At 38.9% G+C, this 26,793-nt stretch overlaps 1 protein-coding gene across 5 annotated transcripts in view; it reads left to right on the top strand.

Annotated features, from left to right (window-relative positions):
• kat2b (K(lysine) acetyltransferase 2B) overlaps window positions 1–26,709 on the top strand; it is a 62,357-nt gene extending 35,648 nt beyond the window's left edge. For 3 of the 5 annotated variants that reach the window (XM_052016581.1, XM_052016579.1, XM_052016577.1), the window contains 11 exons: window positions 902–1,033; window positions 1,541–1,677; window positions 3,301–3,509; window positions 5,457–5,583; window positions 6,491–6,601; window positions 11,915–12,058; window positions 12,997–13,111; window positions 13,248–13,284; window positions 18,989–19,052; window positions 19,178–19,262; window positions 21,606–26,709. In XM_052016581.1, coding sequence (XP_051872541.1) covers window positions 902–1,033; window positions 1,541–1,677; window positions 3,301–3,509; window positions 5,457–5,583; window positions 6,491–6,601; window positions 11,915–12,058; window positions 12,997–13,111; window positions 13,248–13,284; window positions 18,989–19,052; window positions 19,178–19,262; window positions 21,606–21,799 — 1,355 coding nt within the window. In that variant the 3' untranslated portion in view covers window positions 21,800–26,709. Of the gene's footprint in view, window positions 1–901; window positions 1,034–1,540; window positions 1,678–3,300; window positions 3,510–5,456; window positions 5,584–6,490; window positions 6,602–6,899; window positions 7,003–11,914; window positions 12,059–12,996; window positions 13,112–13,247; window positions 13,285–18,988; window positions 19,053–19,177; window positions 19,263–20,564 lie in introns of those variants that run through there. The other 2 variants (XM_052016578.1, XR_007956392.1) reach the window with 2 other exon arrangements.
• The last annotated feature ends 84 nt before the right edge of the window (window positions 26,710–26,793 follow it).

Below are 26,793 nucleotides of genomic sequence, written 5' to 3'. Positions count from 1 at the left end.
AAAGGTTGTTGTCATGACACCATGTCACTAAGCTCTCTATCTCCTTCCTCTACTCCAACTCATGGTTATTTAAGATACTGCCTACTACAGTGGTATCATCTGCAAACTTGTAGATGGAGTTAGAGCAGAATCTGGCCACGCAGTCATGAGTATATAGGGAGTAGAGCAGAGGGCTGAGGACGCAGCCTTGTGGGGCACCAGTGTTGAGAATAATTGTGCTACAGGTGTTGCTGCCTATCCTCACTGATTGTGGTCTGTTGGTCAGAAAGTCAAGGATCCAGTTGCAGAGGGAGGGCTTGCTTGCAGCAGTATCATGTATGCTTATTGTGTAAAAAAAAAACTTGCCTCGTTAATCTCCTTTAAACTTTCCCCCTCTCATCTTAAACCTATGCCCTCTAATATTTGCCATTTCCACCCTGGGAAAAAGACTCTGATTATCCACCCTATCTATGCCTATCAGAATTTTATACACTTCGATCAGGTCGTCCTTCAGCCTCTGACACTCCAGAGAAAACAATCCAAGTTTGTTCAACCTCTCCTTATAACAAATATAATCTAATCTAGGCAACATCCTGGTGAACTTCTTCTACACCTTCTCCAAAGCCTCCATATCCTTCTTACGGTGTGGTGACCAGAACTACGTGCATTACTCCAAATGTGGCCTAACCAAAGTTTTATACAGCTGCAAAATGACTTGCCAATTATTTTACTGAATCCCTCAGCCAATGAAAGCAAGGATGCTAGATCCCTTCTTTACTATCCAATCTACTTTCCTAATTTTATAACAAACACGGGTAAATTATACAAGTTCTGACCATGTAGTTATAATATACTGCAGCTAGAACTATTAAAACTTACATTATTTAATTACTTTGGATTTTTTATGTGTTTAAAATTTTAGCTGTCAATGCTCCCACCAAGCAATTTGGGTATGGATCAAGCCCAGCTTCTGGCAGCACTGATCAAATCAACTCTGGAAGCTTGAGTCCCGTCTGGAAGAAGAAAGTGACTTCTGGCTCTGAGCATATGTTGGGTAGGACAGATTGGTAAATCTTAAAAATAATAATGTTTTTGCTGAAGCCTGGCAAAAGCTCAATGTTACAAAATGTATTGAGTCTTTCTGAAAGGAGGCTTCAATATTGTGTACATATCACCATAGAGCACCTTTTGAACATTTTGCATTTGAATTGATTGGAGTTAACCAGTAAAGATTATTCAACCAATAATTTGTTGTTTTGTTTATAATCCATGAAATCCATCTTCTTGAATAAAAAGCAGGTAGATACATGACTATTCCCTAGCTATTATGTGAGTAAAATTTTCCTGTATTAAATATGGATTAAGTTTTTGACACTATTAATTCAGACTGATGGTCTATTTTCATGCCTTGAATATTAGAAGAGGAACAAGATCTTTTATTTCTGTGTTGCAAGTATAACTATAGCTGAACATTGTATTATTGTTATTTGATTGGAAAAGTCTTTAAGGGTTTATCATTAAGCAAAAAAAGAACTTCTGACCAAATTCATTATATCAAAAGGAGAGAAAAGGAAACCTACAGAATCTTTTAATATGGATGATGCAAAGAGACAAAGAGTTTTGGGAGATATCCCCATGGAGCTGGTGAATGAAGTAATGTCAACCATCACAGATCCTGCTGCTATGTTGGGTCCAGAGGTAAGTGCATCACATCCTATTTGTATTGAATTCTTGCTGGGAGCTACATGGCCTGCAGTTCACCTTTGTTACTCTTTTGTTTTTTGTTTAGTCTGTTCTGTTTTAAAGAAAGTAGTTTAATCCATTTCCCTTAAAACTTCTCTGTCAGTCTTCATAAAATGACTAATTTGATAGAATTTTTCAAAGAGGTAATTATATTCTTGAGTTGTAAAATGGCCAGAGAAATAGCGGAAGGAACTTATTCCTGAAAAATGTGAGACATTGCATTTTGAGAGGTCTAGGACATAAACAATGAATAGTAGGACCATCGGGTGTTCTGAGGAACAGAGGGTTCTTGGTTTAGATGTCCAAGGATTCCTGAAAGCAGCAGCACAGATAGATAAGTGAAGAAGATACTTGCTTTCTAGCCAGAGCATAGTATAAGAGAGCAGGGAGGTTATGGTGCTGCTGTATAAAATAATAGTTAGGCCCTAGCTGGTGTATTTTGTGCATTTCTGGTTGCTACACTATTGGAAGGTCAAAACGAGGGTGCAGGAAGGTCCACCAGGATATTGCTTAGGAAGAAGCGTTTCAGCTATGAGGAAAGATTAGATAGGCTGCGTTTATTTTCCTTTAAGCAGAGAAGGCTGATGAGGGGATCCAACTGAGGTATACAAAATTATGAGGGTCATAGATAGGGAGAAAGTAGAGGGCAGAGTTTTATGGTAATGCATAGGACACCTAGAGGAGATTTCAGGGAGAATTCTTTCACCTCAAAGAAAGGGTGGATGAAATTTGGAATGCAGTGCCAGAGTGGGTGCTGGAGGCAGGTACTGTCACAGCATTTAATTATTTAGATGAACACTTGAAACACTATGGCATCGGAGGCTACAGACTAAGTGCCAGGAAATGGGATTAGTATGGATAGCTACTTGATGGCCGGGATAGAGGCAGAGGCCCAAAGCTCCTGTGTCCTTGCTGTATGATGGCTCTCTCATCTAACTGTAACCCCTCCCCTTCAAAATTCATTGATGTCTAGGATTTGATTAATAAGTGAGATTTCATTACAAGTGTCTTCAACAATGTCATCCAAAAAGACATTGTCAGTATGAAGACAAAATCCAGTTCCATCTTGCTGCCATCTCATTGAGCACTCCTCTACTTCAAAATTGTTGGACTGTTTATTTAATATCCAGTGCTGGATGAGCAGAAATTTCCTCCAGATAAATTGTCTTTGGTTCCCACTCCCATTCCCCATTCCTTGGATGCTGACTCCATTTCTTTCTCTGACTACTGCCTATGACTGAGCCTGACTGAGTTTTGGTGTCTTGTTTTATCTTTGTTTCAATGTAGCTTGGTTACTATAATTTGCAAACATTAAAGTAAGTATCATTGCAACTTTTTCTCCATGTTATGTAAAACGAATTGTAGTTTATTAGGTTTTGAGCTTCGAATGGTCTATATACACCATTTAAAAATATAATTCCTAATTTAGTTATGACTTCCACTTTGTTCCATGTATGTTATAGTGAAATGATGCTCTATTTTACTGCAGTGAAAATGACATTTTATTAAATCTCAATTTTTTAAAGCCAACAAAATATAATGGGAAACTGTCATAACATCTGTTCTCTGCTTCACAAGACTAGCTTACTGTCTGCACACGCAGCCAGAGATGAAGCAGCAAGGCTTGAAGAAAGAAGGGGTGTGATCGAATTCCATGTTGTCGGAAACTCACTGACCCAAAAACCAAACAAAAAAATGATGATGTGGCTAGTTGGACTGCAGAATGTTTTTTCCCATCAGTTACCAAGGATGCCGAAGGAATACATCACCCGTCTTGTCTTTGACCCGTGAGTGCCATTTTTTCTGCATGGCTTATGATTGTTGTGTGAATATAGTGGGCTGGTAATACTTCAGTGCATGGAGGTGCCTGTGCTAGTTTAGAGCATGGCAGCAGGGCTCAGATGTTGTCCTGTGCGCAATGCTCAAAGCCTTGCATGTGTTAGAACTGGCAATTCCCAGCCGTGCACCCACAATCACATACAAACCTCATCTTAGACTTTTCCTTTGCCTCTACTTGTCATGGTACAGTTAGGAGATTTGGTAGGAGAAGATTGCAGGAGGTGTAGTGGATAGAAGAATCGATAGAATAAGACTGAAAGGTGAATGAAAGATTGGGGCGGGGGGAGATGCTCAGATGGTGGGGAAGTGGTTGGTGACAATCAAGGAAGGATTACCGGCTCAAGAGATGGGCAGTAAAGACCTGATGGTTTGGAAAGAAGGTGTGGGGATGGGGGAGGTGCTAGGATTGATCCATTGGTGCTGGGATGAGGAGAGAAGTGGGCCAGGGAGAATGGTACTGGTGAGATGATCAGAGAACCAGGAAAGGAGTTTGGAGGGGGCCAACAAGAAGTTTGAGGGTCGGGCTGGAGATCAGGGAGTAGACTGGGGCGTAGCTGGAGAAAGATCAGTGGTGTAGGGAGCTACAGGGAGTGGAGACTGTGTGTGAAGGGAATGTAGGGTTCATTTCACTTTATCTGAAGAAGCAAGAACTTATCTTAAGGAAGATGGATGCATCCTTGGAAAATTTTCACTACCAGGGTCCCTGGCTACAATTTAGGCAGGACTGCACATTGGCATGAAGCAGATGATGCTGCTGCCACGTAGCTCTATGTTCAGTAGTGACCTTGGGTGATATCTGTGGAGATTGCATGTTCTCCCTGTGACCACATGGGTTTCCCCTGAGTGCTTTGGATTTCTCCCAAATCTTAAAGACATGCTAATTGGCCATAGTGAAGAAGAGTGGCAAGAGCATCAGGAGGTAGTTAATGGGTATGTGAGGGAGAATATCATAGAGAGACAAGTGGGAGAATGAGACTGATGGGAGTTCTATTACAGCCAGCACAGGCTTGATGGCTGAATGACCTCCTTCTGTATTGTAAGGAAATGTGAATGCTTTGGAGCAGGCTTTAACACTGCATGTCCAGTGGCCTCCATGTGTATGTGAGTCATATGCACAGATGAGAAGATTCTGGTATTACATACACATGCTGTGTACACATAAAGTATACAAGCATGTTTAGCAATTCTCTTGCATGGGATAGAAAACGATGGTGCTATTGTTGTTATTATTATTATTGTGCTATTATAATATTATTGCAAAATATTTCTGGGCCAGTATTGCTTTTAGTCATATTAAGAATGGATGGACTAAATGAATGAATGGTAGCAAATTACTAGCCCATTTTATACCCTATCCAATTTTCCTCAATACCAAGTTACCGCCATTATATTTACTTCGAAGAATTCTTAGTATGTACTCATGTCATCTAATGAAGCTAGTCACATGAAGTCTGCTCTCCGTTATCTGCTTTGAAGGTTGATCCTGTTTTATTTTAGTTTTTATGAAGATATTCTCCAGATTGGTTTGTGGGAGCAAAGAATGTCTCAGGATGGCAGAACACAAACTGCCAGTCTAAGACAGGTTGCAGGGTGCAGCTCGGAAGCTAATAGTTCGGACCCCAAGAACTATTTATTATTGTAAGCGCCTTGGAGGTATAGAATAAATATATCACATTTAATTTACTTGTAATTGCACCTTTTAAGGTCTGTCCCTGAAGCTAAAACTTTATTTTTTTGATCAGCATCTAGATCTTCAGAAGTAAGTATCAGAGCAGAGGAAACATCTCTTACAACTTGATCACTAACTGTGAGGAGTATTGACAATGGAGGCAGCAAAAAGATTGGTTGACCATTGTTAAATTTTGAATCCACTTTATTTGGTTATATCTTTGTAGCAAACACAAAACCCTTGCTTTGATCAAGGATGGTCGTGTGATTGGTGGTATCTGTTTCCGGATGTTTGCAACACAAGGTTTTACAGAGATTGTGTTTTGTGCTGTGACCTCTAATGAACAAGTCAAGGTAGGTTTTAATTTTTAAAAATTATTATTTCATTTATCAACATGCAATAAGTTAGAATAAATGGTCTCTAATGTTAATGATAGGATTGTGTAGAAGATATTTTAAGATGGTAATGGACCTGGGATCATATAATTCATGTTCTGTTTGATCATTGCCCGTAGATTCATTACAGCACAAAAGAAGGCCAGTTGACTCATTGAACCCATGCCAACTTCCTGTAGACAATCCAGTTTTAAATCCAAAGTAAATGACCACTCATTTGCATGTATTGAAATCAATTGCCACTATGTTGGCTACTAATTTAGTTCAGTGAAACCTCTTCATAGAACAATTAATAGTTGTGGTCCCAACACAGATCATTGCACAACCCCCCCCAGTAATCACATGCTGACAATTAGAATACCTGCCCTCCTTACCTTCTCTGTCATAGGTCCAGTTTCCAGTCAGGTCAATAATTTGTCTTCAACCAGGGGGTGAAATTTCCAGAAAGGATCACCGATAAATAGTTGGAAGCAAGAGGTTTGGCTAGTCTGCCCCCATCCCTGTCCTGCACCCACTCCCATGCAAGACAAGGAGTGGTGAAACTAGTTCAATGTTTCATGCCCCTCAAGGTGTAGTCAGCTAATTTTGCAGAGACTAGAAAATGAACCTTGAATGGTTGGCTCAAAAGCTGACTTTATAAACTGAGCAACATGCATGCCACAAATAGAGATGCAGGCCAGTGTAATCCACATTCTTTACTGACGAACTTTTAGAAACGAATCATGGAGATATTAAATTGTTTCTCTGAGTTGTGTTTCAGTACACAGGAAGTGCAATAGAAATGTAAATTTCTGTTTTACAAAAGAAGCTATTATTGTCACCTCAAGGACATAATTTTGTTCCTTGTCAAATATTTGTTCTGCAGGGTTATGGAACCCATCTAATGAATCACCTCAAGGAATATCACATCAAACATAATATTCTAAACTTCCTCACTTATGCAGATGAATATGCAATTGGCTATTTCAAAAAACAGGTAGGTATTTTCATGGTCTTTATATTCTTAGTATTGCGTACTGTAACGCATATATATTTACTGATGAAAACCCCAAATTACATGTTTCATAAGGAATTTTGAATTTTCTTACATTTCCATGCAATGTTACTCCAGGTTCCAGACTTTTTAATATTTATTTTGCAATATCATTAATTAAAATTACAATTATTTATCAATGTCTTATATAAGTTATTAAGTGACAGATTCACAGCAAATTTAATAAAACTATGCAACTGTGGTGAACTTAACATCTGTTTCCTGCTCGAATTCTTTCTAGGGTCTTAACCTGAAAAGCAAGTGGGATCCTCATAACTGCATGTGGAATTATTACTATTGGGCCAGGAGAGCAGACATGCTATCCCCACATCCTTTGAAGTATTGTAGGCAAGGAATCTTTCCCACAGTCCCCTCAACCACCCATCCCCCAGCACTCCATCTTGCCCCATTTTTAATTAATCTGTTGTACCTGCCAAATGACTGCTTGAGATTTATATCACAGAATATTGTGGTAGCCTGGAGGTACTGAACTGGAATGGAGTTCCCATGCAGAGTATTTGATATTACGGTTCGGCTGTCAAAATGGCTTAGGCTTTCCACTGACAACAAGTTTTGGTGTTCTGCCTTTGGCCACTCATTCCGTGCCAGTTCAGCATCTTGTATGTTTACCTTTTTCACATCAGTGTAGCTATTTCTACAAACAGAAACTGCAATCACAAATTGCCTTTAAAATAATGGAGCAAAATGCCTCAATGTATTTTACAGGAGCATTATGAAGCAAAGACTGACACTGAACTTGAAATAAAAATATTAGGGCAAATGATCAGAAGGTTAGCTAGAGAGAGCTGCCTCTAAAGAAGTGATTCAAAGTCAGAAAAAGAGGTGACCCCCAGGAGGTGAATGAAGGGAATTCCAGAAAGGAATTAATTAACAGATTAATTAATAATTGGGCCTTGGTAGTTTTTTAAGTGTGGAACAAATAAAATTAGGGAAGGTCGTGAGGCCAATATTGTAGTAACACAGATATTTTGCTGGTTTAAGAGTTGGGGATGTTAGAGAGAAAAAGAATGAGAGCACAGAGGGTATTAAAAATGAGAAAGAGAACTTTAAAATAGAGATGTTGCTTAATTGTGATTGATAGTGTAAGTTAGGACACCAGAATTTTGTTTGACATCAAGAAAATAGGGAGCAAAGCAAGTAATGCAAAACTTGAGTAATGCTTGACTGGCATTACTTGCTTTACTCTCTAGAAATTTGAGGTCAAACAAAACTCTGGTGTCCTGACTTAACGCTATTCTATTCATCAGTCAAGTGACACGGAAATGTAATCCAAGAATCACCTTGGAACCAAGTATGACATGAAGGTTGCAAACATTGTATTTCAATATAGATGGTTGCCAGAGAGGGATAGACTCAGTGTCTAGGGAACAGAATTTGTGATAGGCACTAAAGGCAACAGCTTTAGTCTTCCCAAAACAGAGTAAATGTCTGCTTGTTGAGTCAGGCAAGCAGTCGGACATCTTAAGAGACTGACAGTGGAGGAGCTGAAACCTAGAAAGTAGGAGCAAGATTAGGTCATCTGGCCCTTTGAGCTTGCTCTACCATTCAGTATAACCGTGACTGGTCTCAATACTATTTTGCCACCCTCTTCTCATACCCCTTGATGCCTTCTGTGTATCAAAAGTTTTCTCCCTCTTTCTTAAATATATTCAGAGACTTGACCTCCCCTGCCTTCTGTGACAGAGAATTACACAGGTTCACCACCCTCTGAGTAAAGACATTTCTCATCTCTGTCTTAAATGCCTCACCTAGTATCCTGAGACTGTGACCCTTCGTTCTAGGACCCCCAGTCAGAGAAGACATCCTACCCACGTCCAGTCTGTCTTGTCTTGTCAGAATTTTATGTTTCAATGAGATCCCCCTCTCATTCTTCTGAACTCTAGTGAACACAGGACTAGTCGACCCCACCTCTCCGCATACAACAGTCCTGCATTCCAGGGATCAGTCTGATGAACTTTCGCTGCACTCCCTCTGTGGCAAGTATATCCTTTCTTAGGTAAGGAGACCAAACAGACACTCATCACTCCAAGTGTGGTCTTACCAAGATCCTGTATAATTATAGTAAGACATCCTTGCTGCTGTACTCAAAAACTTTTGCAGTGAAGGCCATCGTAACTGCTTGCTGCATCTGCATGTTTGCTTTCAGTGACTGATGTACAAGGATGTCCAGGTTCCTCTGTACATTAACATTTCCCAATCAATCACCATTTAATTAATGCTTTGCCTTTCTGTTTTTCCTACTCAAGTGGAAAAACTTTACATTTATCCACATTATACCCCATCTGCCATATATTTGCCCTCTCACTCAACATGTCTAAATCACTTTGAAGCCTCTTTGCATCCTTCTCACAGCTCACAATCCAACTCAGTTTTGTGTTGTTTGCAAAGTTGGAAATATCACCTTCTGTTCCTTCATCCAAATCATTGATGTATATTTTGATTAGCTGGGGCCCAACCACTGATCCTTGCAGTATCCCACTAGTCATTGCCTGACACTCTGAGAAAATCCCATTGATTCCCAATCTCTGCTGCCTGTCTATCAACCAATTTTCAATCCAATACCCATTTAAAAATGAAGAGAGGTGATGGTGAGGTAGAGATGAGTGTTGTTAGCTGAAACATGGAATCTGATGCCATACCTTAAAGTGATCAACAACGCAATAATATGTGGAGGAGAAATAGGACAGGGTAAACAACAGTTTGGGAGCAGGAAGTGAAGTCATTGTGCATGAACCCACTGGCCATGATGGAAGAGCATTGTGTAGTCAAACACATCAAAAACTGCAGCAGGATGAGGAGGGAAAGATTAACTTTCTCAGTCAGGTAGGATTTCGTGCTTGGTTTTGATAAGATCCATTTCACTCCTGTGGCAAATGTGGAAAGCTGGTCAGAAGGGTTTAAATGGGGATTTGTTGATAAGATTTCCTTGTGTGTAGGAGGCTAAAATATAAGTGATAACATTGGAAAGTAAAGCAAAGTTGAAAACAATGAGAGTAATTTGCTAAAGTTGGGAAGGAAATTTAAAAAAATGTGGTAGTATTTATGGGTGGTATTGAAGGTCCTGCAACTCTTCTGCTGAAATTAAATCAGTTAAGGGCAAGAATCTGGCATGGAAGTATACCCTAGAAAGTCTAGTAGAACAAGAAAGTAGATTACTCAGTCGTGGTAACATTCTCACATGCATTTGTCTTCTTCATAAACAGACACCCTGGGTTGAGGGTGACTTGTTTCCTCTACAGTTCTGTGGGTTGTGAAGTGGCTGATGAATCATAGGAACCACAGATTCTGCCAGAGATGGGTAGGAATTGTTTGATGGGAAGGGCAGGTAGGTAGTTTGGGAAGTAGTACACTTCATCTGCCACTTTCACTGAGCTTCTGTTTGTTCCATCCAGTCCCAAATTCTACCTCATTTTGTGCAGTCATAGTCAGGGATTCCAAAAATGTGTTGGCTTCATTAAAATTTTGTTCAAAAAGTCTTCGAGAAAATCCTTAACTCAATTCCTCTATACACCTGGTAATCTCTTACCATGACAGAGCTTAGAATAGAGTGTACATTTCCGGAGCATGGTGTAAGGCATGTGAATGATGTGGTGTGCCTAATGTACCTGACTGGGTGTAACTTGGGCCTCGGTGCTGGAGATGTTGGTGTGGGAGAGGGTACTGACATTGGAACACTTACTCTGCCAGTAGACTTGAAGGATTCAGTGATGTCTCTCCAGTGCTTTGACATTCCTGCTTTAGATAGTCCATGTCTCAGAAGCATATAGAAGGGAGGGATCGCTGATGCTTGGTAGACAATGAGTTTTGTGTTGAGTTTGAGGTCATATTGTCAAACATTCTTCAGATGGATAATAACTGAAGGCTAACACCCTGAAGGCAGTGATAAATTTCATTATTGATGCCAGCCTTTATTGAGAGCTGCTTCCCGAAATATGGGAAATAGTTCACATTGTCCAGAGTCTTATCATGAACCTATGTTGCCGGAGAGTAGTGTTTTATAGCAGGGGCCATCGGTGGAGAATCTGTGTTGTGTGGAAGTAAGGTGTAAGGCCGATCTTCTTGCATGCTTCAACGATAACTTGGATCTCAGCCTCCAAACAGGCATGTGCAAGGATTGTCTACGTGCAGCCATTTAATGACTAAGGTTGGGGTGATCTTGATTCTGGATTAGAGGTGATGTTGACTTAGCAGCTTCCCATGGTTCTGTAGGGTAGCTCCATTTCATCAGGAAGTTTGTTGGCGGTGAGGCACAGCATTGCAGTAAGCAAGATTGAGAGAAGTGTTGGGATAATAATACAGCCTTGTTTGACACCTGTCTGCACTAAGATTGTATATTGATGTATTTGGTACCAAAAGTAAATACAGATGTAGATTCACTGCTTCATATAACAGTTGATTATGATTCTGTTATAAAAACAGAAAATACTGGAAATATTCAGCAGGTCAGGAAGCATCAGAAATAATGTTTAAGTACAATCAGAACTTGAAATTTTAGTTCTGTTTTCTCTCCACATGCTGCCTGTTTTTTTTCCAGGTTGATCTGTTTCTATCCAGATGCGCAGCCTCTTCGGGAGTTTGCTTGTAGATTGTGGTTCTGTTATTAACCATGTGGTATTAATGTTGAAATAGTATGGCATCCAAATGTAAATTTTATACCATTTAGATTGAAGAGAAATTTACCTTCTATCATCAGTATGATTTTCAAAACAAAATATTCTGCACTTTATGAGATTCAATGGGTTATTTTTATAAATGGACTTACTAATCAACTGTTGCACGCTGCAAGTGCTTCACTGGGCACCATAGTTAATCACCACTTACGAATGAGAACTATGATAACATGCAGAATTGATCCTTGACTAACCCAATTAGGATTCAACACAATTTACATTCACTTACATCTCAAAATAGCTGAACTAAATGTGACTGCAATTATCAGATATCCTACAATTGCTCAGGGTATGTAAATCTTGCTGACTGATATCATTTTGTAAATGATACATTTCAATTAAATAACTGGAACTAAAGTCCAACCAATTTAATTATTTTACATCTGAGCACCTGCTGTGCACTGTTAATCTTTTATAGAGTGTATTGATTGGTACAGCTTCAGAAAAGGTTGAAATTATTAAAAGTGATTCTCAGCTTAATTGCTTTTGAGAATTTATTTTCCATTTCATTTTATACATTGAATACAAAAAAAAAGAAAAATAAGGAGATTCTGAATTGTTTCAGGGATTCTCAAAGGATATAAAAGTTCCAAAAGTGAAGTATGTTGGTTACATTAAAGACTACGAGGGTGCCACTCTGATGGGGTGTGAGCTAAATCCACGGATCCCATACACTGAATTCTCTGTGATCATAAAGAAGCAGAAGGAGGTGAATGCTTGCTATGCCTTGTTGATGTTTTATTTTCTAGTGTTTCCTTCAACTGTGCATAAGGTTAGAAGTCATGTTAACAAGTTTACTTCCAGGATATACACCTGTATTTATGTTTGAATTAAATGAGTTCTAATTTGTGTTTGTATCATTGCTCTGTGCTAAGTGCATAAAACCTACAAATAAGGAAAATATAATATTCAATGGATAAAAGCAAAGTCTGAATAACAGATTTTGCCTTTATCACATTCGATTCTTTTATCAAAAATGGTTAAATGCAAATGACTGATAGAACAGATTTTTTTCCCAATAATTTTGTGTGAATGACCATTTGATGTACAACCAATGAAATATTTCTTTTTTTCTTGTAAAGGCACTGATTCCTTTCTTCCAGTTTCTATCTTGTCTGTCCTGAGACTCTGCTGCAGTGACATTTCTGAAATGTCCTCTGTTCTCAACTAAGGTTTTCCCTTAAGAGACTAATCATGTATGCCCCACTTCTTGTTTTTAAGTCCTTCCTTCGCTTTCACACCATGACATGCCCCAGTAATTATCCACACTTTACATTCCACCCCAGCACCAGGACACAGTCAGGGGCCCTTGGCATTTTCCTGCAGTTGGGATTGTGTGTCAGACAATTTAATCTTTTACTTTCCTCTTAGTATTTCTGTTTTTTTTTCCTACCCCTTCCTCATTTCCCTATGTCACCCTATAATTCAGTTTAAATTCCAAGCAAGTGCAACACCTATAGTATTGGCTTGTCTTTTATATTTACAGATTTACATGAACCCTGCAGCATATTTTCAACATTTTTGTAAATTATTTCTTCACTGTTGGATGTTTTATTTAAAGGGTTGTATGTGGTCTGCTGGGCACAGTAAATGAAGAATCTGTCAAAGCTAGTATCCCTAATTATTGCATACTTTTTTTGCTTTAAGATCATAAAAAAGTTGATAGAAAGAAAACAAGCACAAATTCGAAAAGTGTACCCAGGACTCTCCTGCTTTAAAGAAGGAGTGCGACAAATTCCCATTGAAAGTATACCTGGAATAAGTAAGCACCCTAGCACAGGTTTGAAGTATTTTAGCTATTCTTTGTAATAAAACCAGAATGTGTTACCCAATACCAATTTTAAAATTGAACGTGATTTTAGTGGACAAGAGCTGAATGTGATTTAATTTATCAACAGAGGAATCTGGTTGGAAACCTAGCGGAAAAGAAAGAGGGTAAGTCTGTTTCAAAAAAATAATTCTAACTGCAGCAGGAGAGCTTTAAAATAGATGGGTGAAGGATAAACTAATATTTCCTTTGTTGACCATCAGTAAGAGCAAAGCCAATATCTTTATGTCTCTGTATAAACGCTGGTTCTTTGTCATCCATTCTTCTCCTGTCCAGTCAGTCACTCATTTGAAATATGGGAGACTATGTAAAAAGCTGGTGTTTTGTTCGACCCACAAGTGGCCTTTAAACTTTATGTATTACCTATCGCCACTGGAACAGCTACATAAATATTCTGATGATGAGAGCAAGCCAGAGGATGGGTATTCTGTAGTGAATGTTTCACTGCTTGACTCTTTAAAGCCTTCCCACCACATGCAAGGCACAAGCAGGAGAATGACAAAAAACTTCCCACTTGGTCTCCTGACTGCATCTGCAACAATACATTTTAAACTTACACAGGATAGGATAAAGCAGTCTGCTTGAACAGTAGCCTTCCACCACACTGCAGCTTGCAGTTGCAAAGTGTACTTTTTACACATTGAACTGCAGCAAGTTGTCAAGGCTTCCTTGAAGTAGCTCCTAAACTCACCCACAACCTTTGCCAGCTAAAAAGGTGAAAACACAGATAGTCACAGAGAGGTGCAGCACAGAAACTGCCCACTTGGCCCACCAAGTCCACACCGATCATCAACCACCTATTTTTACACCAGTCCTACCCTAACCTGTTTTATTTATTCTCCCCACATTCCCATCAAATAGCCCCTAGGTTCTACTCCTCACTTGCACATTTACTTACCAACAACCCACGTGTCTTTGAGATGTGGGAGGAAACTGGACCACACGTATGGGATACTCTCCACTTGCCTGAACGAGTGTGGCTTTAACCTCTCTCAACCCACATGGTCACAGGGAGAACATACAAACTCCACAGAGGCAGCACTGGAGGTCAGGATTGAACTGGGATTCCTGGAGCTTTAAGGTAGTGACTCTATTAACTGTGCCACTGTGGTGCCCATCCGTTCTCTTGAGCTTGGTTGTAGATCCTGTTCTACCCATTTTGTCATCTGTGGCTTGCCCTCGTTTTCTAGGCTGCTGCTGTTACTTCTCTTCCTCCATTGAAAGCAACAGTGGAGAAATGATATCCATGTATCTGCCTCTATATAGAGGCAGATGATTGAGGACACCATATGTACTAGTTTATTTTCTGGTCCTAGAAAATCCTAACTTGGACATAGATAATCATTCTTCTTTGTGGCAGGATCAAAATCCTGTAACTCTATACTTAACAATATTAGTTCATAACCAGCTCAAGGCCTACTGCCACCTTTTCAGGGACTTATAGCTTTGGCCAATAATGTCTGTATCCCAATAATTAGTTTATTATATGTTTACTTCACCTTCAACATCTTGACTTCCCGTCACTGCCCTAGCCCTTATATACATTTCTCCACAAATACTGTCTGTGTTTCTAAGATTTTGCAGTAATGAACTGGTTTCAGTAGACCTTTAAAAATTGGGTCCAGTAGACAGACAAATCAAATAGAAAACCACTGAATTATAGAATCATGGAATTATTATGTTACAAAAGGAAGCCATTTGATCCATTGAATCTATGCCAGCTCCTAGTAGGGCAATCCTATCAAGCCCATTTTCTACTCCTTTCCCCCTAACTCTGCCCTTTTGAAAGCACTCATTTGATGTTGTTTTCACCACCCTTATAGACAGACAATTTAAGATCCATTCTTAACCTTAGCTTTATGATCTGATGATCACTGGTTCCCAAGCATTATCCCAGTGACAAAAGATCCACTAGGCCTATGTCGATGCAACAGTGGTTCCTTTCTTGATGGATTAGAAACATTTTTTTTCAATTCATTGATGGGATCTGGGCACTGCTGACAAGGCCAGTATTTATTGCCCATCCCAAAATTCCCATGATAGGCAGGTGCTGAGCCGCCTTGAAGTTCTGCAGTCCTTCCTCCATTATTCTGACAATGCTGTTGAGTAGAGAATTCTAGGATTTAGACCCTGCATTGAAGGACCAATGACATAGCTCCAAGTCAAAATGGCACTCAACTTAGAAAGAACCTGCAGGTAATGGTGTTCCCACACACCCACTAGCTGTGTCCTTCTTGGTGGTACAGGTCACAGGTTTAGGGAGTAGGCTGGGCAAAGTACGGTACTGCATTTTGTAGCTGGTACACACTGCAGCCACCATATGCCAGTGGTAGGGAATCAATGTTTAGGGTAGTGGATGGGCTACCAATCAAACAGGTTGCTTTGTCCTGGAGCTTCTTGAGAGACATTAAAGCAGCACTCATCCAGGCAAGTGGAGAGTATCACATTATGCTCCTGCTTTTTGTCTTGTAGATGGTGGAAAGGCTTCTGGGTGTCAGGAGGCAAGTCTTATGCTGCAGGATACCCAGCCTCTGACGTGCTCTTGTAGCCATGATATTTATGTGGCTGGAAGAGTTGTATTTCTGACCAATGGTGATGTGTTGAGGTTTATAGTGCAGGACTCAGCAACAGTGATGCCAGTGAATGTCAAAAGTCAGGTTAGGCTATCTCTCACTTGGAGTTGGTTATCAGGTGGCACTGCTGTGTTGCAAATGTCACTTGCCACTTATCAGCCCACACTTGACTGGTGTCTGGGTCTTCCTACATGTAGGAATGGACGGTTTTATTTTCTGAGGAGCTGCAACTATAATTGAACATTGTGCATCCATAGCAAAAACCCCCACTTCTGACCTTTTGGTAGGAAAGCAATCCATGGAAACGGCAGATCTGTCAGATGAGAAGGAATTAAACAGACTGTACTTTTACACTCTTGAGGTTGGAAGAATGAGAGAGTACTAAGTTCTTAAAGGCTTGAGAGAGTAGATGTCAAGTTGATGCTGAGTTGATGTTTCCTCTGGCCAGGGCATCTAGAACCAGAGGCCAGCTGGCTCCAGGCTTTATCGCTGCTTAGCCCAAACATGGAATAAAGAGCTGAATTCCAGATGTGGGGTGAAAGTGACTGTCTTTAACATCAAGGCAGCATTTGACTGAGTGTAGCATCGATGTGTTCTGATGCCCACTTACTTAAGTTTTACCAAGGGGAAAACAGTCCAGTGATTGGAGTCATACCTTGCATGATGAAAAATAGTCATAGTCATACAGCATGGAAACAGGCCCTTCGGCCCAACTGGTCCATGCCGACCAAGATTCCCATCTAAGCTAGTTCCATTTGCCCTCATTTGGCCTATACCCCTGTAAACCTTTCCTATCCATGTACCTGTCCAAATTCCTTTTAAATGTTGTCAATGTACCTGCCTCAACCACTTCCTCTCACAGCTCATTCCATATATGGACTACCCTCTGGGTGAAAAAGTTGCCCCTCAGGTTGCTATTAAACCTCTCCCCTCTTGCCCTAAACCTATGTCACCTAGTTATGGATTCCCCAACCCTGAGAAAAAGACTGAGTGCATTCACCCTATCTATGCCCCTGATGATTTTATACACCTCTATAATATCATCCCTTATTCTCCTACACTTCAATGAATAAAGTCCCAACGTGCTCAACCTCTGGCAACATTCTTGTAAATCTCCTCTGCACTCTTCCAGCTTAATGGCATCTCTCCTATAGTAAGGTGACCAAAACTGAGCACAATATTCCAAATATGCCTTCACCAATGTTTTGTACAACTGCGACATAACATCCCAACTTCTATACTCAGTGCACTGACTGATGAAGGTCAGCATTGCCAGAAGCTGCCTTCACCACTCTGTCTACCCATGACACCACTTTCAAGGAACCATGTACTTGTACTCCTGGGTCCCTCTGTTCTAAACCCTCCTCAGGGCCCCGGGAAAAATTGCTAATGGTCCTAAGGCATCAATTCAGTAAAAATGACATATCACTAAAAGACATAAAAAATGTTTTCAAACTATTTTGACACCTAAATCTATTTACTTTTGCCGCAGAGAACTTAACACTTGAGTTAGGAGGTTTTTAAAAGTATAAGAATATCAAAATATAGCCAAAGGAATAGGCCAGAAGACATCTCAAGCCATGTACGTCGAAACACACAGTGAAATGCGTCTTTTTACATTACTGAGGATGTACTGGGGGCAGCCCACAAGTGTCGCCACATTTCCGGTGCCAACATAGCATGCTCACAGCTCCTAACCTGCACGTCTTTGGAATGTGGGAGGAAACCAGAGCACGCAGAGGAAACCCATGCAGACACACAGGGAGAACATACGAACTCCTTACAGACAACGGCAGGAATTGAACCCAGGTTGCTGTAATAGCATTATGCTAACCGCTACACTACCGTGCTGCCCTCAAATGTACTTTCTAATTTAGTGCCTTAAGCTTCAAAATTAAGGCATCTTTTTATCAATTGTATTTGTGGTTTGCATTCCCAAATTTCCATTCATTTTATAGGCATGGATTACTCATCATTTCATTGAGTCATATGTGGCTGGATTGCGCTGATCCCATCCCACATCTTCCATTCACCACCGATCCCAGCCCCACAATCAATTGAATATTTGTGATTGCATGACTCCTAATGACTTATTGGCCTCTCTGCTGCATCTTTTCCTCAAGCTGCAATGAGCCAGTGACTTGGTTACAGGTTGTGATAAGTGAAGCCCTGCAACCAAAACACAAGAAGCAGCTGATAATATTTTGAAATAATGAATAGTGAACAAAAACCTTACCTAAATTTACCTTTTCAAATGAAGCAACAATCTGCTGGAGGAATTCAGGGGGTCAGGCAGCATCCGGGGGAGTGGGGGGGGGGAGTGGGGAGAGGGCAAGGAATCGACATTTCAGGTTGAAACTCTGCAGCATCTCCACAGCCTCCAACCTGATAGTGCCCCAACCCTGCACCTCCTGCTTCTATCACCTCAGTACTTTTTAAATGAAGATTAGTGACCCCATTCAAATGAATGAGACTGTGCTAGATCTGCTAACTATGACTGGAAACTATTATGAAGCTGACAGACCAAATGCAAATTATATCCAACCCCTTGACTCAGCTTCTTGTGGCATGCCCTTGGACACTACAGTGAATCCAGGGACAGAGTAAGAGGTCAGATGTGCATGCAGCTGACCTCCAGCACCTTACTAACTTCTGCTGTGGCAGGCATAGAAGTTCAGACACCATGCCACCGCACTGAGGCAAGCTGATGGCTTTCCATGGACTATCCATCAATGCATTCAGGTTCACTGGTTTTGGATATCACGAAATAGTGTGGCACAATTGGAATAGCCAGTTTGTGTTTGGTAGAACACAAGAGATTCAGCAAGCTGGATCCTTGGAATAAAAGGAAAGTAATACCCTCTGATAATTTTATTTTTATCATTCACCAGGTGAGAAATTAATTTTGGGAGTTGAAGCATTTTTGCATTTTGGCAGGAGGCTTGAGGTAATTGAGTATATGCTGACGGCAAGGAACTTCTGCTTCTGAGACGTGTAACAGAAACTGTAATCTTTTGAATGTGGACAAAGGTACCCACTGCCAGCTCATATTTGGAAAATGATGGTATTTTGATACATGGTATTTTGATTCAGGCTCAAAGAAAGAAAAGTTTCTTTTCTTGGTTAATAGCACTGCTTCTTTCCACATCTATTCTGAAGGCAATTAAATATTAAAGGATAAGATTTCTATTTCTTGTCTCTTCACTCAAAATGTAATTGATGTTAAACTTTGTTTCAGAAAAGACTCAAGAGACCCTGAACAGCTTTACAATACCTTAAAGAACATCCTGCAACAAGTAAAGGTAATGACCAAATTATATCTTAAAATCCTACTGTAATGCTAACAGATATTTACTAGTTTTATCTTATTTTTGCCACATGAAACTAAAAATCTGAATTGTTCATTCTGCTATATTATAATTAACAGAGTCACCAAAGTGCTTGGCCATTCATGGAACCAGTTAAGAAAACTGATGCCCCTGGTTATTATGAAGTCATTCGCTTTCCAATGGGTGTGTAAGAATTTTTTCTAAAACTACAAACAGCACGGGCCCCTAATTAATTCTTTTAGAAATTGCAGTTTGGAGTCCAACCTAAAAGTGACCTTCATGTTACATTTGTTAAAATATTATCAGTTTTCCTTGAAAACTGCGTCAAAGAGAAATGCTTTTTATAAAAATACAACAAGGACAGGAGAGCAATGGGTTTGTCTATCCATCCAATTAGAATATGTACCACAAACTCATCACTCTCTTCTCCACTGTCATGCAGACTTCCAGGAGTGATGCTGTTTTATCAGGTTCACTAATGTCCTTGAGGGAAACACAGTCCTTACAGAAAAGGCTATGTGTCCTGATGACATCCCTGCTGTACTGCTGAAGACTTGTTCTCCTGAATTAACTCTGCCTCAAGCCTGCCTGTTCTAGCACAGCTGTAACACAGGTGGCCAGCTGACAGTGTGGAAAATTTCTAAGGTATTCCCTGCCCACACGAAGCAAAACAACTCCAATTCAGCCATTTACAATCTCAGCAGCCTACTCGGTCATCAGCAAAGTGAGAGCAGGTATCTTGGACGTTACTGTCCAACAGACCAGTTCACTGATGCAGAGTTTGGGTTGTGCCAGGATCATTAAGCCTTATTACAGCCTTGGTCCCAACATGGGAAAAAGAGCTGAATTTCAGAAGCAAGGTGAGGGTGACAACAAACATTTGACCAAGTATGACAACAAGAGGTCCTAGTATAATTGAAGTCAGTGGGAATTGAAGTGATGTGCTTGAGTCGTACCTTGTACAAAGGAAGGTGATTGTGCTTGTTGGAAGCCAATCATTTCACCTCTAGTAAATTGCTGCATGAGTTCTTCAGAATAGAGGCCTTGTCCCAATCATTCTCAGCTACTTCACCAATAAACTACCCACTATCATGTGATTGGAATGGGGATGTTTGCTGATTATTGCAGTGTTTAATTTGATTCACAACTCAAAAAATGAAGCAGCCCATGCCCACCTGCACGAAGATTAGGGCAACATTCACACATTTGCTAATAAGTGGCAGGTAACATTTGTGCTGTGCAAATGCAAAGCAATGATCTCCAGCAAGAGAAAGTTTAACCACCTACTCTTGAAATCAACAGCATCGCTGAATTCCCCCACCATCACAAACTGGGTGTTACCTTTGACCAGAAATTTTGCTAGATAAGCCGCATAAATAATGCGGCTGCAAGAGCAGGCTCTGAGGCAATTGATTCACTTCTCAACTCCCTAAAACTTTTCTACTATCCACAACACACATTAGAATTGTGACTTGTCTGTTTCAGAGGAGCTCCAACAACAAATGACATTGTTCTGGACAAAGCAACTGATTTGATTGGCACCATATGTACAAGCTTGATCACTCTCAGTTCCATCTGTGATGCACCATGGCTGCAATGTGCAGCATCTTGCCTTTGGTAGCAGCTTCCACCACATAGAAAGACAAGATCTTCAGACATTTACGCTGATCACCACCTGCTGGTCCCCTTCAAGTCACAACCTGCCCTAATTTGGAAGTACATCACTGTCCTTTCATTGTCACTGCATCTGAATCCTGGAATGCCTTGCCCAACAGGTTGTTGGAGTATCTTCACCACTTGGGCTAGTGGTTCAAGAAGTGGCTTACCACTACACTTTTGAGGGAAGTTGGGGATGGTCATTAAATGTTCACCTTGCCAGTGACATGCATGTCTTTGAGTGAATATAGTAAGTTTGTTAATGATGCAAAGCTAGTTTAGAATATAAGTTGCTAAGCAGACACAAAAAGATACTGACTGACTGATTTGGCAAGATGGTGGCAGATGGTATCATTTAGGAATTGTGAACGTCCCTTTTATAAGGCACATTGGAAAAGCAAGATATATTTTGGAAGGTGAGATTTGAAGGTTCTTCTACATGAATTACTTTGAATTAACATGCAAGTAGAGCAAGCAATTAGGGCAACAAATATTATATTAGCCTTTATTGTAAGATTTGGAAGATGATTCAACGATGAAGAGGGTTGAAATTTTTCTTTGGCTGCCAGCGATATTTGCAGGCACGTTGCCTGCTGGTTATATTCATCACTGCACGTTGATGCCAATGAAACTAAATATGCTCATTGAGTGCAACTTACATCCACTTACTCTTGTGTTGGGCACTTGCAAGCAAAGATGAATTTGTCCAGCAGGAAAGCTTGTTGAAGGTATGTAGAGTATTGCTGAAACCTTACATGAAGTCCTGCTTACACAATTATCTCATTACTTAGGGAGGATATACTTACATTAGATTATGCATTGTGATAATGTCTTCCTTTAGTATTTTCTTTGGTATGATTTGCTTTACAGATCTGAAAACAATGAGTGAACGTGTCAAGAACCGCTATTATGTGACAAAAAAATTATTTATGGCAGATATGCAGCGCATCTTCACAAACTGTCGAGAATACAATCCTCCGGAAAGTGAATACTTCAAGTGTGCCAATATCTTGGAAAAAAATTTTTACAGTAAAATAAAAGAAGCTGGACTGATAGACAAATAAATTTAAGTTTTTGGTGATCTTATAAGCCTAAGTTAATTTAATGTACTATATAATGTACAGTAGGCCTATTACAGTGCTTACCAGTAACTCTAGGTACTGGCTGTTTGGAAAATTCTTAATCCAGTCAGTTGCAATTCAAAACATATTGGATCTGTTATATGCCAAGAGCTCTTCTGAGAAGATTTTTCCACATTATTGTATTGAGGCCTGGGAAATGCCTGCTGATGATAAACAGTGTTTAGAGCAGTGGTATGTGAATACATGTTAGTATATTGAGAGTTCAGTGACCGATTTGATTGCTGAAACTCCAAATATCCCTCTAAGTGAAACTACTGTTCGGTAGGGTATAGTGTTTCCATGCTGGGTTAGAATGCTGGTGGTGGTGTGCTCATATATTTGAATGTCTCCCTTACCACATTTGCTGGTGTGTTTCTGCTGTCTCATTTACTAGCACTCAAATCTACATTTGTCAGTTATTTAACAATTAATTTACATTCCTGCCATTATGAGGAGGCAAAGAAATAATAAAAGCAAATATAATTCACTAAGGTATTATTTTACCTAACTGGTCTGCAGTGCTCTTGAAGCCTATGATTATTGTTCTACCTCACTAAAGTGACCTGATGGGCAAGATCATCAGGTCCCCTTTGGGGGCAGGAATTCTTCCCATTACACTTATTGAGCACTGTAACTCTACTAGCCAAGACTTTGACAAATAGGGTGGCTCTGGTTTGACAGGTTGCTAAGAGCTTCTGATACTCTGTACTACACAGCTGTGAGGTGGAATTTTGGACTTGTTCCAGATGCTAACTTGTGTGATATGGTAACATACAAGGTTAGCAATTTGCTTTCAAAATTTGATTACATTGAAGGGAGTGGAATTGAATTTCAGGTCTGGAGTTTCTGTGTGCAAGTACAATAACATTACATGTTCAGTATGTGTAACTGGGAACAAATTTCTATCCCAAAAGACATCAGCTGTTTAAACTCCAAATAAGCTTGCAGGCTTCTCAACCTTGGTTGTTAAACATGCTCTTTCAGGGAAAGGTATTTTTTCCAAATCAGCAAACAAAAATTCTTACATCTATTTCTGAGTAATTTGGTTTGATGGAGAGTGTGGTTAAAGATTTCTATGAGTATCAATAACAAACTGACAATAAAAACCAGTGCTTTAAGATGAAATATGATATCCTCAACTTGGATAATGTAATAGAGAAAGTTTTGCATTCTGAGAAAGGGTACACATTTTAAGTTGCACACTGTACATTTTAAATGGTTAGGATGTTTTAAATTTCCAGAATACGAAGTTCTCTAGCTCTATAACCCGAGGAAGGTTATTTTGTATTTTTTAATAACGGTCAGATTTATTTCAGAAATTTTCTCTACAGATGTTGCAAATGTTTGTCTATCAGTCTGCAGCCTTCTGATAAGATGGTGTTATTTGGCCAGATATTTGCATCTATGTCTAAAACAGATAATTGAATATGGAATCTTAATAACTATATTTAACTCCCGTTCTCCTTTACCTTGCCTTTCCTAACCCTAACTATTCTAAAATGTAATCTAAAATCTGGCATTGGAAACCCTGTAGTAACCACATTATATTGCATCCTCAGTAGAAAATCAACTCAGGATAGTTACATGTATTCTCAAAGACAATTTTTTTCATCCATTTGGGTTTTAGTTTTTCTTATGCAGACATGCAGAAGATGAAAAATCTTGTGCTACTCTACATGTAGAGGACAGTTGGCAATTGAAACGTCAAGAATCTTGACCTTGTGTGGTTAGATCTAAGGTATTCGCAGAAATACATTGTTTGAGAGATTTTTGAGGCCCAGTGGAAATGGTAATTGTCCAGAAAAGATAGAGAATGACTTGCTGTCCTTTTTCTATTACTGGTGTGATTATTGAAATTATTGAAAAAAAAATAGCCTATGACTAAGTGACCAATACAGCTACCTGAATCAGTGTCATAGGAAATACATAGGATCCTGTTTGCCATTTCAGGATAGTACTGCATGAACTGTACATCTCACAAAGTATACTACATTTTTTTATTATCTGGTAGGGTAACAGAAGAGGAGCTTAGAAGTGGCATTTATCTTTTGGTGCAATGATCAGTAGAATACTTTCCTAAACTTCACAAAACTGGCCATATCATTCTTTTACTGCTCCATGACCAATCCCCACTCCATAGACCAAACTTCTGGCCAGTTTGCCATAAAAGCTTACAGTTAGTTTGGTCTTGGATAGTTGTCTTCCACAGACAGCCCAATGGCTATATACTAATGAGGCCAGCAGTCAAAATGTTCCATGCCTCTTGCCAGCATTGTTAGGTGGCTGAAATCAGTTAGCAGATAGATCAGGTTCGTTCAAACATCAATCACTATCCCTCTTCCAATAAATTTTTGGTTCCAAATGCATACAAGTATGTTTTATATAATTAGTTGAAATATTTAAGTTTTATTCCTGCTCAAATTTGTCACATCAGAGAGAGATTATTTCATAATTTGCACTAAAATTAAACTGTTTAATGAGGATCAAAATTTTTTTTTAAAGACTTACTTTTTTTTTTATCTGAACTAGAGCATTATTCTTTCAAATATGGAAGGTTTTAGAACCTAAAGTGTCCAATTACTTTTGTTGTCAGCAGTAGATTTTCCCCACAATTAAATCTTTTAGAACTGTCCTGATACAGCAGCTCTGGATTTGTAAGAGGGATAGGAAAAAATGGATACAGTATCTGCCCTTTAAACCATTTCAATAAATACTTGGCACTTTCACCCAAGAAAACGATAAAATGAATTAATTGTAAATTACTTGAATTTCTGGTGAATTCCTAATGCAGTTAACTTTGTATCATTTTTTCCAATTTCTTTTAATTAGTTACATTATTTATATAAATGCCTTTTAACACTGTTGAAAAGATGACAAAAATTACAGAACTGCATATACAAGTGTTCTGAAGTGTTGGGCCATCTATAAAACACAAAAGTTGTGAGGGCCATGTACAAAATATGATTTGATACTCCTAATTATTTGTGTTGGTGTTTTTGCTAATATGAAAACACCTTGATGATTGAAGATGTATACATCATTGAGGCAACAGTGCAGAGTAGCCCATTTTAAATCTGGACAAAATCCAGCTACGAGTAAAAAGAAAAAAAATCAATGATGATTACAGAGAAATACATAGAATACACACGTCTTGCCTGAACTTTAAAAGGGCTGGTCAGGAAGGAAGGAAGGAGGTTGATGAGTTGGAGGCGGGGCGCAGGTTGGTCACCTTCTCTACATATTAATTAGGTCACAGCATAATTTCTAAAGTATTCAGTAGTCATGGTTATTTTGCCTGATTTATGTATGAAACAAGCAAGAGCCAAAATATTAATACAAATACATTAAAAAGCTAGAAAAGACCAAAATCCATTTTCTTTTATAAAGTTATTGGTGGTCCATCATTGCTGAAGCAGCAAATAATATACATAATAAAATAGTAAGACCCTGGATAAATTCACAAATTATTTTGAAGAATATTTTAAGTTACCCACAGGCGAGCGCGCATGAGCAAGCACATAGAACGATCAGTTCACCTTAATACATTTTATGGAAGATTTACATTTTTATCAAGATGATTTGGGATAGGACTAGCTGTCTACAAATATTTCATTGAACGTATAATACAAGTAACAAGATGTTTAATGTGTATTAAGCAATACCTCTTTTTTTTGGTCAACATTGTAGCTTCCTAATTGAAAGCTATGCACATCTTCATTTAGTTCGGTTCATTCTAAAGTTAAAGGTATTGCAACAATACTAAAAAGAGCCCTCAAATTTCATTGGATCCTGTTTTCATTAAAACTATAGAATATTGCACTCTAGCAGTGACTACTGATGCACTGTACTTAAAATGTGTTCTACATACAATCTTGCATGCCAAAACAAACCAATTTTGAACCATTGCTATGAATCACATTTTTCTCATTTGTGTTCAACATTTAGTTTGGAAAATGAAATATAAAATTTAACCTTTTGCTACATGTTGAGTTCCTGTTCATTATAGAAAAGATAGATCTTGTTTCTTCATATTGTGCATCTTTTAATATTCCAAACTATTTTGATTTGCTCTTTAGAGATGAAGAGCCTCTGGGTAAATTGTGCAAATGTGAATTGTTTATGTGTAGTTAAATGCAGAATACAATTTTCTCTCTTGGTGGAGCTGTTCCATGAATATGGAATTGATGATCATCAGAATCTTTAAAAAGACAAGTCTCAACTGATGATTATGTTTGTGGTACACCTACAAGAGTTACAGTGTATTTGCTAAAAGTAAACTTATTTTCTTTAATACACTTATGATAGAATTTCTGAAAGCACTTTGTTACTAAAATGGTCGCGGCATCCTATTGTTATATGAGAGGGTGAATATTCCAGAATTGTTGTTTGAAAAATTTGTTAAATTAAGCAAGTATTTTGTTACATGCTAGATCCCCCCCATTGGGCCAGTGGACTGTAATCATGTACATAATTTTCTCAAAATTGGGGTTAATACTCACATCATTTGAATGTAATTTAGTCAAAACAAGATTCCAAAGCAAACTAAGACTTAAGATGCTGTGATCTAAGCTTGTGAGACTTCTGTCCTCCTCCAATAATTTGAATTCCATTCTTAATTGTTGGAATATACTGAACATAATTTAGATAATTGAACGTCAAGGTTTTTATTAAGTAGCAAAAGTAATATAAAAAATGTTCTGTTGTTTTTCTATTTAAAAGAAATGTTTGTCCAGTAATGCAAAATTAGAATGTAAACAAAGGTATGACTAACTTATTAAGAATTTTTCTAAATTTATCTTTTTTTCATTTTTAGAGGAAAAGAGTAGATTTTGTGCAATACTTTAAACTTCACTTTTGAGGTCTTGTAAATTTTTATATTTACTACTTATATAGTAAATGTCCTTTTGTAAAATTAATATATTGTACTAAGAAAAATA

This window comes from Pristis pectinata, chromosome 5, assembly GCF_009764475.1.
Source record: "Pristis pectinata isolate sPriPec2 chromosome 5, sPriPec2.1.pri, whole genome shotgun sequence".
Classification (NCBI taxonomy): Eukaryota; Metazoa; Chordata; class Chondrichthyes; order Rhinopristiformes; family Pristidae; genus Pristis; species Pristis pectinata.
This window is presented reverse-complemented; position numbering and strand designations above follow the sequence as displayed.